Source organism: Empidonax traillii, unplaced genomic scaffold (assembly GCF_003031625.1).
Source record: "Empidonax traillii isolate 1590-97213 ecotype Southwest subspecies unplaced genomic scaffold, ASM303162v1 scaffold93:size1158651, whole genome shotgun sequence".
Lineage (NCBI taxonomy): Eukaryota > Metazoa > Chordata > Aves > Passeriformes > Tyrannidae > Empidonax > Empidonax traillii.
The window spans coordinates 19,764-35,562 of record NW_020955286.1 but is presented as its reverse complement, the minus strand read 5'-3'; the positions used below and the strand labels follow the sequence as shown (position 1 = coordinate 35,562).

The 15,799-nt window shown below is 35.6% G+C and overlaps 1 protein-coding gene across 1 annotated transcript in view; it reads right to left on the bottom strand.

Moving 5' to 3' along the window:
* The window catches only part of TTBK2 (tau tubulin kinase 2), a gene marked incomplete at its 5' end in the record, with an annotated part of 53,818 nt that overhangs the window by 19,751 nt on the left and 18,268 nt on the right, over positions 1-15,799 (bottom strand). The window contains 7 exons of the mRNA XM_027881674.1: positions 365-965; positions 2,118-2,329; positions 3,679-3,895; positions 5,472-5,629; positions 8,540-8,665; positions 9,626-9,718; positions 10,295-10,360. Of these exons, the coding sequence (XP_027737475.1) occupies positions 365-965; positions 2,118-2,329; positions 3,679-3,895; positions 5,472-5,629; positions 8,540-8,665; positions 9,626-9,718; positions 10,295-10,360 (1,473 nt within the window). The remainder of the gene's footprint in view (positions 1-364; positions 966-2,117; positions 2,330-3,678; positions 3,896-5,471; positions 5,630-8,539; positions 8,666-9,625; positions 9,719-10,294; positions 10,361-15,799) is intronic.

The window sequence follows — 15,799 nt, the reverse complement described above, 5'->3', positions numbered from 1 at the left end:
TTTATATATTGCAAATATAATAAATACATGTTTGCATGTGTCTCTCACTGATTAGGAATAGGAATAGGACAGTAATCTCTCACTGCATAAGGAGCTTCTTTAGATAGGTAGATGGATAAATAGACAGATGAACAGACAGACAGATAGATAGACAGATAACTGCAGAATTAATAGCCACTTCCATGGGTGAATGTAAACACTGGTATTACAGAGCATGGAAGACCATTCCTCAAGAATCAAGTGCCATATCTGCTGAAACTAGGAATTTCTGTTACACTATTGTATTTTAGTCACTGCCTTTACTATTTCCTCATATAATTCTGAATAAAGACAGGTTCAACAAAACACTGCTCGTTTCTCTTACCGGAGTGAGTGCTCCTTCTGCTTGAGCTTCCATAGGACTTGTAGGGGTGGCCGCAAGAAGCTGTCCAGCAGCTCCAGACAGAAGTTCCAACTTATCTGTAAGCTGTTCAGAAGCAGCAGGATGACACTCCATGTCTAGAACAAACTCCACCCCTGAAGTTTGGTTCTTGCCATTGACATTGTTTCCTGCCCACCCACCCTGTCTGGATTGCTCTTCTCGAGGGGACTCCTCTAGAACTTGTAGTACCTCTGGTTCTTCATCTGAGGGACTTCCAGTCATTTTGTGCCCTAAAGCCTCATTTGTCCTGAAGTCTTGTAAGTCTCGTTCCTTATCTATTATCACCCATTCCTTAGAATCAACCTCCTGCCTGCAGGAGCTTAAGTTAACAGCTACAAATCCATTGCTCATGACACCATCAGCATGGTCTGGAGAAATAGCTGACCCAGGCTTTGAAGCATCTGGAAGATATTCTTCATCATAATGCCAAACGTGGTCCATGCGAGCAGTCACAGGAGCAGGAAGGGGTGTTTTCTGAGAAACAGGAGGAACAGCAGCAGGAGTCTCTGTTGCAGCATTCAAGTCTTTCTGCCTCTTCTCCAAACTTGAGAAAAGAAGTTAATATCTGAATTAGTTAAGAATTAATTAAATATTGTAAGTTACATTTGAGGTTTTTTGGTAGGAGAAAACTAGATTTATACAAAAATTTGTTGTCATATTTTAGAACAATCTACTATGGTTCCACAATTTGAGGTAAGCAAGTCTGATGTCAAGTAAAAATGGATGCATGGTCTTAGAAATGTACTTTAATTGTAATGTATCATGTTGTATTGTAAATATAAATACCAGAAGGGAGAACAGTGTGTGGATAAAAACTCAGTGGTGAGGTTACCACCAGATGGTCCATTGTACTTAAATTACGTTACAAAGCAGACTCAAAGCAGAAGAAACAGATGTCTCCAGCAGCAGTTATTAGGTGCTTTCAAGAAAAATGTTATTGTTTTGACTGATTCCTTACTTATGCTTTGGATAATTTGCTTCATTAAACAAATTCAGATTCCTAACTCTGCTATGAAGTATTTAGAAGGAAGCACTGTCATCACTTCAGCTCCCTTCTACTGTCCCCACTCGACATCTACCAGGTTTCATTGTGTCCTTCTCCCCTTATTCTTTCTACACAGAGGCAAACTGATTGAATCTGTTTTCGTACATCTGTCTCTTCTCTACCTTCAAATTTCATTTCAATACCTCTGTCTTCTATCAAGTTGTTTTATGTTGGTGCAACACCTTTGGGCGTAACTAACCTTGCTACATGCAGGCAAATTTCTAACTTTACTTACTAACTCCACTTTCTGTAAACTTTCCTTCTCATGTCATATAGCTTATTATCATGTTACCTCTGTTAAGTACCTGATGTCATCATTCTTACTTAGGATGAGATGTAATGACTATCAAGAGTATGTCACTGAAGAAAAAGTTAATAAACACCAGAGTTAGACCACTTGGTCTTGAAATAAAAAATTCCCAAGTGTGGAAGTCTGAGTTTAGCTGTATCCTACCACTGATCTTTTTTTAAAGAGGTTGCCAAGTAGTGAAATCCATTAATTGAGCAATATTATGAAAATATTTTGCTGTAGCTGGCATAAGCATACTCAGCACCTCCATTTCTCGTCTTCACGTGGCAAAGGACAGATAATCGTGTCCTTACTATATATGTTTGAAAGACGTAAGCATAACAATAAAATAATTTCTTTACCAAGTCTCAAGAAACTTATCAGTGTCTGGCTTTGATTCCAATGTCATGCGCTTCTCCAGTTCAAAGCTGTGAATTGAACGCAACTTTCGCACCAGTGGAACATCCCTGTCTAACTGGGTGGTCTCCGAGCGAACACGAATTGGAGAACCGAGACTCGGCGCATTAAGAATTCCATTCACTGGCCCATGGCTGTTTTCTTCCTCTGTGGCAGCCTGTGCAGACAGTAAAGTAAAAATGTAAATCACTAGCAGAAGCAAAACACAGGAAGACAAGGTACTGCATTCAAGTTTTTAGCATGTGAAAAGCCAAGTTGTATTTGGAATGGTCCTTCAGTTCACAACATACTTAACATAGTTTAGATATGCTCTTCAGCACACACCTACAGCAGATAAAATACTAGTAATATACTAGTTCTGTGTAGGTCTGAAAATGGCAGTCTCAAAAACCAAGTAATTGCACCTAAATTGATTCTGATATTTCACATCCATCTCTGAAATTTTCTTTAACGATAGTCTGCAACTAGAACTTGGTAGCATCTTTGGTCTGCTTTACAGTCAAGTGCTCTTATTAAAGAGAAGTTAGCTTCCAAGCTATCTTTTTGATCCTCTGGAGCACAAAACACTGTTATAAACTAAATCTACTAGGTATTTCTGTGACTTCAAAATAGGTTTTAGTCCAACCTCATTCCACCTTGTATAATAACAGAGCATGATTTAGAGCTAGGAAATCATGATCATCCTTAGTTCCTACAATATAATTAATAGAAATTGCCTTTGTTTAAACCTTTCTCTCCCTTTAGTAAAAAAAAAAAACCAAAAAAAATTCCAAAGAAATAAGTATATTTGAAAACAAGCACCATGCCTTGTTCTTTCCCACAGTGCATTTTTTTCTAGCAAACAAGAAGTGACAGCTTCAAAACTAGACAGCTCTCCTAGGTAAAGAACATTTCAGTACCAATACTTCACGTTGAAAACATTTTTCTAATCAACAAGGCTATTATTTGTTTGAGTATGAAATACTATGATTGTGAGTAATGCAGACAGGAACCAATCCTCAGTGACCGCTTCTGAAAATAACATGGCATTCTTTTCCAAAGATTAGCCCATGAATCTCTTGATCAGTACAAAGGTATCATATCTTATGGAGAAAAAATTACCAAGTGAAGTAAATGGATACTGGCAACCACAGTACTAATCTGCCAGTTGAAGAACATTAAACTCTTTTTAGTACATTCATTATCTAGGTTCTGCAAAAGCAAGATGCAGGAAATTTGCTTTGATTTCATTCAGTGAGCAAGAATCAAGACTGTGTCTGAAGAACATAAACATGAGTAAACTACAAAGCATTTCAAATTATCAGCAAGCTCTCTCAACCAGAGAGACCTGATAAAGTGACATAAGGCCCAAAAGTCTGTCTGTTTGTTTCAGTATATAAAATGTGTTAGCTCTACTGTAAATCTGGCTAATCAGTATCATTTCTGCATTAATAATAATATCTTATGTTCACTATGAGAATAGGAAACTGTTTGAAGCTGGTATTCACATTGCAGATTTTAAAGTACCTTACAGATCCCTAGTTTTATTTTGTTTCTGTTTGCATCCATTTCTTCCCAAACATCTTTTTCCTGAGGACGCTGACGGCCAGGGGATCCAGGTAGTTTCTCTGGTGAAACACCAACTGGAATACCATTCTCTCCATCACTGAGTTGTTCATCAGGAAACACTTCATCTGTATTTTCCCGCAGCAAATCTCCTGGGATAGGAGTGGCATTGGCAATTCTACAAAAGTAGTTAAAAAAAAAAAATCAGAAAGGTAAGAATTTTGATACCCTCACATATTTACACAAATTATTTTCTATTTAAAAAACAAACAAAGAAAAATTACAAAGAAAATCATGTTAACATAGAAAACTAAATCTTGTAAATTATTTAATATAAAACCCCTTACACTCTGGCTTTCACAATTTATGTTTCTTCATTTTAGGCATATAACAAAAGATGTGAGTCAAAAAACCAAAAGGTGTTTTCTATAATGTTTTCAAAGCCACTTGAGAGAAAATTTGTTAAGAGACCATGTCTGGGCTCAGCTTCACTCCTGACTCTTCTATACATATTCTTCTATTCAAAAAAATTAATGGCAACTTTCATCACACAGTTTTCTTTACCCAAAAATTTGATAGAGGAACAAAACACACTGTGTGAGGAAGAACAATTACTGAGCAAACTAAACGTAGTTTTAATCACTATTTTTATCAAAGTGCTATTTTGCTCCAATTATTGATAATCAAAACATAAGCATAACACTAACAAGACATTACACTTTAATCATAAAGTTCTGTAATCCCATTGATTTGAAGCTGAATAGGGCTAAGGCTTAGCTCAACATCTGAAACAGAAGAAATGTTAGTCCTAAAAAGTAAATGCTCAGAAGGTCAATGAAAAGTCATTCTTTTACAGTCACCAAAACTGTTAATTGCAGCCAAGACCATCAATAACTAGCGTGATGCTCAGTGTGATAGTGGGACTAATCCACATGCAAAATCCCTGTCAGCCTCAGTGTGTTCAATAGTGCGCAGCGTACACCTGTGTAATGCTAACAGTTAGATAATATAACCAGCTGGTGTCTTGATGGATATTTACTTTAAGTTTGGTTGTTTTTTTTTTAATTACCTTGAAATACTGAGAATTTAATACATGAAATTCTGGTATTTTTCAGCCTCACTAAACTGTCAAAACTCCCACCTTTGTGATTTTTAGCTAAAAGTTGATCTATTCAAGGTCTAGAACAGGCACAGTCTTCCTGCCCACCTATAAACACCTCTTATATTCTTAAATCCCCTGAATACAAATATTATTAAACATCACATCTTATCCAACTTACTTTATTACAGAAGGCCTCAAATACCACATTAAATATTATTTTAAACACAATCAAAATCTATTTCCAAATTTCTTACAAAGACCCATTCATTTTTCAAAGTTATAAGGAAATGGCAGCTAGAAGTTTATTCCAGAAAACAATGGGTTTATTTCCAGGCAGTTAAATTTCCAGGCATTTAAAGGCAGGGCACATTATTTAGTTTCACAAAATATGATTTAGCAAAGGATGAATGAGCAAATTTATACGCAATTTCCTGGAGTATGATTTTCTTATTGCTATAATTTTAGGACTGCAGGGCTGATCTTTAAGTATAGTATCAACTGGAACCCTAAAAAGGGAAATACTTCAAATGCTCCCAAGCCTCCACTCCTGTATGTATTCAACATTCTGCAGAAAAAAACCCTTAAATTATAATTTCCTTTTGGTAGGAAGGCCCTCTGTGGCTATTGAAGTGCCCACAATGTGCATACATACCCAATTGCAGCTGGTGTAAGACGAGTGTGTAACTGAGGTGTGGTCGAGGTTGTTGTTGTCGTCAGAGACCCATCAGTTCCACTCTTCTCCCAGTCAAATGGGTCACTTTCAACAACCCCAAATGTCTTCATGCTATTCTCAAACACAGACATGAGAAGCTGAAAATGAAGAAAAAAGTTAATAAGCTTCATTTGTGTCTAAGAGAACAAGTAATAAAGAAATATATCCTCCTGTAATACTGACAAGAATTTTCTTTAAGTTAAGTATTTCTCATTTTTCAAGATTCCAAACTCAAAATACACAAAATCTTATTTTATTTAAAAAAAAAAAAAAAACAACCAAACTACATTTACCCACATCTGTCTTTATATCAGGCATAAGGCAATGACACACACACAGAAGCATGACTACATTGCTGCAGAATATTATACAATGGCCCTCCAGCAGAGGAAGAGAAAAGAATATATTTGGTAACATCAAGAAACCAAGGAAATGAATGAGATGTAGGGAAGCATTTGCCAATTCATACATTTCTGTCATTAAGAACCACATATCGTTTACTTCATCTAATGCTGACATTCATCCCACATGAATGTCTAAGTTTTCCATCCTCATTTTATGCTACAAAGAAGCATTTAAAAAATTTGTGACCATGACAGAAAAAGAAACTGCATCTACTTTCCTCTCTTCATGAAAAGAACTGTCTCATTCTAGTCACTGATGGGAAGGCTGTGTGTATATCATTCTCTTACTCTAACATTTCTAAATTTTTTTTTTCCTAAAAGCTAATACTCTCATTTTCATCCTTTTTATTCCAATCGAGGATGCTGAAAATTTTTCTACAGTATCCTTGGGCATACCCTTCAGCAACTTAAAATAGAGAGGAAGTTTGAATCATTTTTCTTCTACAGAGTGGTCTTGACCATTTAATCCTTACTCTCAAGAACCTTCTGTGTGCCACCCACCCCAGTCAGATCTGTAACCCTTTGAATTGCAGAAATCCTTAGTTCAATTCACACTGTGCCTTAGGTACTCTGATTTATTCTCCTCTTCTTGTAAAACTTCAGCAGTATCTCTGAAGTAATTTTTCAGGTCCCTCTCCTTTAAATATTTTTATCAAGTTCTGCCATAATGCAAATACAAATTCAAATGCTTAACATCAGGAGGCTGAAGCAATGTGTGTGCAAACACCTGAATAAAATAAATATCTGACACTGCCAAACCACATATGGATTCTGGGTCTATGTCATGAACATTTTAGACAGTAAACTCTCCAAAGAAGTGATGTCAACCAGGGACACACATACATTCTTGTTCAGTGCCTACCCATAAATACAAACAAAGAATGATACATGCAGAAGGTAGGAACGGCATCTCTGCAAACACAAGAGATACCACAGTTTAAAAGACCATTCTCAGTGCTCTGTATAAAACCCTTCTCTGGTCTAAAGCACACGAGCAAGACTGTGTCGTAAGGCTCAGGCTGCAGCTATGCAACTGCAAAAGTTCCATGACCAATCACAGCACTGTAATTACTGGGCTGTCTTTATCATGGAAAAACTCTGTCCTGGTATCGTGTTAATCCCTGAGTGCATGTACTGTGTTAGATATAAATAGAACACACAAAAAGGTTTTGCAAAATTATGCCTGTGTATATGCTTTATCATTCAGGATACATAATGTAAATAAAATATACTGACCAGTCTACAATCAAGGTCTGTCCACACAACATGAAAATTTCTGCAATCAGTAATTTTTACCATAGGAAAAAAAAAAAAATCTGATGCATCTTTATTACTAGGCACACAAAACATCGAAATGTTTTCCCTCGATTGTAAACTATAGGACAATTTCCAGGGAAATTTGCAATAGAAAAGAATAAAAAGGAAAAGGTACTTATTTTTCAGGATTGCTGAACATTTTCTGTATTTGTAATAAGGAGAGGGTTTTTACATTCAAATTATTGCATAAAAATCGATTTGTTTTGAAAATGCACAGAAAAACATACCTGAACATTTAGAGAAGTCCACTTACTAACAGGAAATTAGTTATTCCTTGAAATTTTCAATTATTTCAATTCTTATATATCTTGATTTCTTCCTTAATCTTACCATGCAAAGCATAGGAATCATTCTTCTCAAAGTTACAATTCCAGACTTAGTCAGAATTATTTATTTATTCAGTTGAACCAATTGAACTTGAACACCAACAGAAAACCATTCCTTCTGGGTTTGCTGACTTAGTGAGTGGAACAAATGCAGAGGCAGACAGGTAGTACAAGCAGGAAGCAAACAGCAATGTGTGTTTCTGGGAGCCAGAGAGAAGGAACACAGGGACAACTTGTCGTGGTGTGCTATTAGATCAGTTCAACTTCTCCCACAGTTTGTGAGACTGCAAAACCTCTCAAGTCTCTCCCTCCCTGCTTTTCCCAAGCAATTCCTCTGCTGCTTTCCACAAACTGGCGTAGAAGAAAGTTCTATATTTTTGTTTAATCATGGGTCAACACTGAGTAAGACACACATTCCACAGCACATCCTGTTGGCACATATCACCTTATCACCAAGCAGTGGCTGCTCATTTCAGCAGGCAAGAGTCTCAGACAAAGAAAAATGACTAGTTTTCTGGTTTTCTCTGTAGGCAGCACTTCAGTCTTAAAAACCCACCATGAGTGCATGTTGTGCTCTAAGTGTAGGTGCTGAGTTCCAGACTTTGGAAAACTGCCAGAATGACTATCACTGAGAGAACAATCTGCTCAATTTAACTTACAGAGCACTCACTAGAGGCTATGATAATAGGACAGCTCCCCATTCTAACGGAATACTGACTGAAAAGCATCTTGTCAATTGTTTTAGAAGTTTCGTAGCCATACACTTCCCAAATGGAAAAAACAAGACATATCTGAACCACAAAGTTTCTGTGGCACTAGATGGTCAATAAAGTAACTTTGTGGTGGCACAAAACATAACAACTACCAAGATTACACAATGAAATCAAAGAAAATTGAAGATGAAACCACATAAAATTCTCATATTTACAAAACAGAAAGACAAAATAGTACAAGTGTTTACCTGGTAATCAGGCTTTGTAAAGTAATCTAAATTAGAAATGTGATCCAGAAAGACGTTAAATTCTTGAGGAAGATGTTTCAACATAAGTCTGTGTTCGTACCTTTCTTTAATGGAGCCCACTTGCTCCTAGGAGTAAGTAACACAACAAACATTACCACGTCTTCATTCTCTGCTACAACATATTTACATTGTATGTTACAGCCATTCAATACACTACAGGCCAGAACAGAAGGTCAGTACATTACAACAAATGCTACTGAGAAAGTCCGCTCTACATCAGATGGAAAGATAAGACATTCTGTCATTGTTTCCAATACACTTGCAAAATAATGTACAAACTTCAATTCAATATGAAAAGTCATTGAATTTTCTGCTGTGTTTGTGTTGTGTTTGAATGCTGACTGATATCAAGGATTGCCATTAAACAGTCCAACTTTTCCAGAAGGTATCTTTCAAAGATTTAAATATCCTATTGCATTACATGAAGTTCAGTCACTTTTTGGTGTTTATTCGGTCATGTAACATGAGTAAATAAAAAAAAAAAAAAAAGGAGCTGCCACCTCTATATCACACTGTCATCTACACAAACCACATCAGAGAGTAACCAGGTTTCAGTATAATTTCAGAAGAAGTTGCAGGAAGTAATAGCAGGCTAATTAGATATTGTTTCTTTGCATACCTCTCCTAGGATTTATGACTTAAGACACTACTGCATATTGCCTGATTCACTTTCCAGCAAATAAGAAATGCCCATTTCACAAGTAATCAAAAGAGACAGGTGTGATATGTGAAATAAAGTACTCAAGTGAAAACAGGAATAATGAAATAAGGGGCAAATACACATTTACTTTTGCCATCTAAAATATTTTCAATCTAGAGGCAAACCTACTTCCTAGAACAGTTCATAAAATTTGATTGCTTTTTATACCATGACAGTAGAGACAAGAACTAGCACTAGAAAACACCAGAAAACCTAATGTTAAAATTAATGAACCAGTGATTCTTAGTGCAATCTTTATCATAGCATTTCCCTGCAACCCAGAAATATATTTCCCTCATGCTCTTTGGTTTCACCTCCAGGTTTACCTTATCTTTTATTTTTCTCCAAGGCAGTTGCCCAACCACAAATTCCACCAACATGTAGAATAGAGACCAAAGATCATCATGCCGACCCATTTCCTGTGAAAAAGAAATATTTTTCTCATGCATATTACAAATACCTAAGACAGGAGGGAAGACAAATTCTTTACTGCTCAAGAGTTGAATTATTACATATAAAATTTAATATTATCTACACTGCAAAACCAGTTTCATTAAATCCAGTAACTATTTTAAGGAGAAATGTACATTTCCATAGAGAAACAACAAAAGTTGAAATGTGTTAAAATGACGTTGCAAATGTCTATACTGGGAGAGCTGTTTATTCAGATTTCTTTAGTGTATGATGTTAAGACAATGTACTGGACATTATGTACTTCATAAAACACAGTAACTTCACCTTTTTAGTTTATTAACTTACAATACAACTGAACACCAAAGGTACTATTAAAAGTATTATTATTTCCACACCAAGAACCTTTCTATCTTCTACTACTGTAAAGTATATTATCCTTTCACAAAATGTGTAATTTCTATTAATTTCTACATAATAAATGCACAAATAAGAATACAAAAAAAAAAGGAAATTAATAGTAACTGCATTACTGACTGATTTCAGCTATGTGAGATGGGTATGATACAGATTGAGATACTCACTCTGTTTCTATGAGCATTGATTGATGCATATCGTACTGTTCCTCGAAAACCAGCGACAGCTCGTGGCTGTCAAAGAATAAAAAAGAAAAGATTCTCATTGTCAGAAATAAACCCTCTGACAACTTAACTTGGCATCTACAAAGCGACTATGGAGCCACAACATATCTCATTTGAGACTTTTATTTCAGTTTAACATATTTCTACAAGTTCTCAGTGGAAATCCAACAAGGAATCACAAAGTCACATTTGTCAGAGTTTTTTAAAGTATGTGATAGATTTTAAACTATGATCTATTGACGTCAGTATTTGTCCTCCACAGGCATCATGTCCTGTTTACCTCATTCCTCAACACAGTTATATGGCAGAAATATTCCCTTTTTTTTTCTCCAATGCTGAAACTATTTCTTAGTTCCAATGATTAGAAGTTTGAAGGTTTAAACTTGGACAGGATCTAAACCATAACTTCTTCCTCTTTGCTAAAATACACCAATATTACGTGGTATGAACATACAAGCAGCAATTTATTGAAGTGTGTTAGCAATATTTTCACAAATTATTTTCTGAGTTAGCAAACCAATCCATTTTTTGAGAAATTCCAAAAGCAGGGTAAGCCACAGGTAAGTCTCAACACTATAGCTGAGCAATAAATAGAAAAGGCTGCACTGCAGATACCCATTTAAAATATTTCTTTCTTTTCTAGTTTATGAAAACCAGCATTTCCTCCCTGACAGTCTAGATATTATACAATCATAAGTGAATTGGTGTTTTATAATCCCAGAATACATTTTCCCATCCTTCTTTTCTTCAAATAAAACATTACAGAGAGAATCATATAATTGAAAAGTCATCATATTTACAATTTAAAAAAAAAAAACAAAACCATGGTATTATTACTTTGCCTAAGGCAGATATCCAATCCATGCTACCTTCTTAATTAATCATTCTATATAGACAGAACTGCTAAACTTGCTTTCTTTGACGCAGTCTTATCTTCCCAATCAATACTTGTTTTTGTTTCTTCTAACAATGAACATAGGAAGCTTCAATTATCTACCTCACCTCTGACTTGTATATAAAGAGGTATTGGTGATCTGTCTGCTTTTCCACGACTCACGATAATTCTTCAGATTTTAAAAAACTGGTTTTATATACACACAAACATAACCACAATACACAAATAACTAAGATAAAGCACCTCCATCTCTCCCTACCTATATATATATGTAAGTATAATTCTTTCTTATCCACCAACAGAAACTATACAGAACTAACATTTAAATAAATCAGGAACTGTTATTGCTGTCAATAACTCTGCCAATTGGATCCAGCGGGATTATGCAGCAACGTCTTTAATAAAGGATTCAACAGTCCATATAATCAACGTCTGATAGAGTAGTATGAATCAGTGTTAATTAAGAGAATACCTTCTAGGATATTCTTTACATGAAGAGGTTCTCAGATGATATTTCATAAATCTTAGGGTTTGCATGTTATCATAAAGTTTCAAAGGTGCTTGAAACACACGTCATGTTCAGGCAGGACAGACTCAGTTTTCCGTCTGCCTTTTTATTGTCTTTAATCTTATATCATATCACATACTGAACATTATCCTGCAGCTGGAGAAAAAAATTCTTCAAAAAAAGCACTTAAGTCTCCTTCTCAGTAGTTGTGCAGGTTGGCAAACCATGCAAGAAAGAATAATATAGCATCACTGCCAAGACAATCAAAATACACATAAATTTACAAAAAGATTCAGTTTAATGAATAGCACTTCTTCAGAAGAGCACTGAGAGCTTAACTTTAAAACAGTTGAAAATACAAATTCCATACATGTCAAGAGCACATAGTTTCAGAAGACAAAATCAAATGCTTACTATCTTCAGACTCTGGTATGAATGTTAAAAAGGAATGACTATATTCAGTTTTACTAAGTTAAATATTTCCATTCTTGTGAAAATAATGAAAAATACGAAAACTAGGATGAAATGAGGTTTTTATTTCTAGTATAATAACTTTAATTCCTACTTGATAGCTAGGACAAAAACGCTTAAGTTGCTGGACAAAGCAACAAAAAAAGACTAAGAAATGTCATATGAAAACTAAATTACCCCATTCAGTTTACAAAACCTAACAATTTGACTTATTCCAGTTCTGTCCTGGGGGAGAAAATGAGGCATTTCATTGTGTACCTATTCAAATGCCTTTGAACGTTAAAGTCACTGCCATCCCTACTAGTCCTAAAATGATTTCAATTATCTGAGAATCACCTGGAAGGGAAGGGGGGGGGGGGAGGGGGAAGAAAGAAAGAAAAAAAAAAAAAAAGGCATGAATAGTGTTTCTATTTATGAGCTTACCATGAAATGAATTCTGAATTACTTACTCCAAGATATCTCTTGCCTTAAAGTATAATTCCTATGAATCTGACTTAAAAGCATATGTAACTCCGTTATATTTTAAGACACAATGAAATACCTTTTAGTAACACATCTGGTCACCACTTAATAGTGGTATTCTGATGCCACACAACAATAATAAAATAATTCTACCGTGTCACTATCAAAGTGAATGATGCCTCTGTAGGTTAAATCAAGTTTGACTAATGGCCACTAATTCAGAATAGAACGTACAGCCTTCTGAGCATTTGCTCAGTTTCAGAACTCTTCATGGACCTCACAACATCTCATGAAGCAAAAGAGAAACACTACAGGCAATAACAGCAACTTCATGAATGATTCACTTCATTCTTTCAAATAAAAATTCTCCTCTGCTATTACTGATCACCTTCTTTTGTTTCAGGACACCTCCAAAACATACTTTGCAAATCTTCAACAAAATTGTACTTTGCTTGGTTCAGTTTACATCCAAAAAAATTCTCTAAAATAATTAACTCAGGCAGTGATCTGAAAGTCAGGATTGTCTTGGTTTTGATTATTGTCACTAAAATCTTCAAATTTTATTTAAAGTAAATTATTTTGAAGATACATGCACATGAAGCAGATTCAATGGCCACTCATAAAGGTACTTCTAAATGTAACGTAAGATTTCTTTGCAGGTGGCCCTGCCCTGGAAACACTTGACAGTGTCTCAGATACATTAGGACGCAGGAAAACAGGAATTCCTAGAAAAGTGAACTATTTCCTCTAAGCACACAGATTTGCAGATTCCTGGGAGACACTATGCTAACAAACCTGTCTACAAATGTGGCTTCTTTGAAGGGGTGTGGTGGAAGCAAATCACTCTTAGTTCTGTGTCTCCAGATAAATGCTCTGGGTTCATTGCTCTGGGCAACATTGGAAACGTTACACAGAGCAAAAATTTAACTTATTATTGCATTCATGCAAAATAGATAACAAACACGAAAAAATAAACCAATATTGATTCTTTACATTATATCTCACACACACCATTTCTCCCTATCAATCAGGCAATGACTGAGTGCTCCTAAGTGTCTCTAGGTTCTGCACTGAGAAGTCAGTAGTGCTGCCTTTAAAGTCGAGTTCAAAAGCACATAGCAAGGTGAGTAGAAAAGTAGCCACCTGTGTTACCCCTATTTTCCTTTGTTAAAGGCAGAAGAATCCTCCTTTTTTATATTTTTTCTTTAAAAAGTCAATTTCCTAGTTCTTATGACCACCAGGAATATATTTCCATGATTGGAACTATGCACAGTTCCAATCTTTTCAAACCTTTTTACACACCAAATAACTTCAACAACTCACATTCCAATCCCACCTTTCTAGGGGATACAGGCTTTGCAATCTACTGTCATGCCCAGCATGCTTTAGCACCAGTTAAAAATAAATGAAAAATTCAGGGATCTTCTGGGTAAGGAAAGATGAAGTAGTTGAAATATGATTGCCATAACAATGTATTATTATACGTCTTAATTAGTTTTCACTGCATATACAGCTCTTCAAACCCACACAGTCAGCTCTATCTTAAAATCCACATCAGGCACTAATAATTGAGTATTTGCACTTAGAACTCTTTATCAACCCATTTCCTACAGTTATTGGTATACCATGTTACTTAGACTCAGATCTACCTAAACAAATGTTATGATTTCTAAAAACTGATTGCAGCTGTGTGATCCTATGCTACCAGAAGCCAGGTAACAAGCTGAGTTGACATCCAAACAGTACAATCACATTTTGCTCTTGTGAGTTCTAACAGACATGTGGTGACAAATGAAAATTTAACTCCCACTGCATGTGCTATAAAGAGCATCACTATCTCTAAGGCAGCAGTATTTGATACATAAACCAAGCTCCTGAGCTACTCAGTTTTCAGTCTGGAGTATTTACTCAAGCCAATGTGATGCACTTGCTGAAAATGACAGTTGTTCCAAAGCTGATTCATGAGCAGACAAAAAGTCTGGTGGGGTGGAGATGGTAACAACCTACTAAGTGTCTGTCTCAAACCTGAACTTACTGCAGTGAAAAATCACACAGGATAAATCAACCATGTGTATTTTTGCTTTGCCCCATGCAGTCTTTCTTCTTCCTCTTACACCATGAGCTGAAGCAGAAATTGCCATCAGAGAAAGACTCTACATAAACCAGCTGTGCTCTGGCAGATAATTTCCCCAGACAGCAGAATATTGTTTTATTTATCTCCGTAAGTCAAAATTTTACAGTTGTTCCGCGCTATGGGAAGTTCTGTGCTCTTAGCAGAGTTCTGACTGGAGAACCAATACCTTGATTTTTAATTGTTTTGTACATATCTTATTAAGTATTTATAATGATAACGATTACACCATATATTAAAGAGTTGCATAAATCCAGAAGTAGACTATTTCAGGTAGTAGACTTATTTCGACTATGAATGCAAAGCAAAACATCTCAAGCAAACTAATGTACATAAATATACCCTCTTTCCAATTCTCTTCCCCATCCCACAGGGGCAGAACAAGTGTGAGGGAAATGAGCAAGAGGCTGAGGTTAAACCACAACAATAAAACAACACATTTTCCTTCTTTTCTTAAACTGTACAAAATAATTTTTCATAACTTAGCAGAGAATTTAGCTCATAACTCAGAAGGAATTGGAAACCGAAGCTTTCAGTTTGATTTTGGTTTGCTTCTATTTTCATCGAGAAACAAATTTTACTGGGCCAAACCATCTGTCTTTCCACTACAATAGTTTTTAATTTCAGACAAATAACACAGCTCTCAAAGACTTCCAGTTCCTGCAAGTTTAATGAAAATTGGTGATTAAAGACAGAACCCAAATTAGTAAATTGACACAGAGACAGACAGCTAAAATTCAATTTAAATGGTTCACATCCATCTTAAGAGACACCACTGAGTTGGTCAACCAGCATCAATTTTAGATGGCATGTAAATACACGCCTAGTCCCAAAAGTGCAACCATGTATCGGTCAGAAAAGAAAGGTGTAGTATGAAGCTGCAAATACTAAAAAATTTGGAGGGCATAAGGGAAGCACAAAACAATAGGAAAACAGTAAGCTTCACCATTCATAGAATAATTTCTTTCAAAAATAAGATCA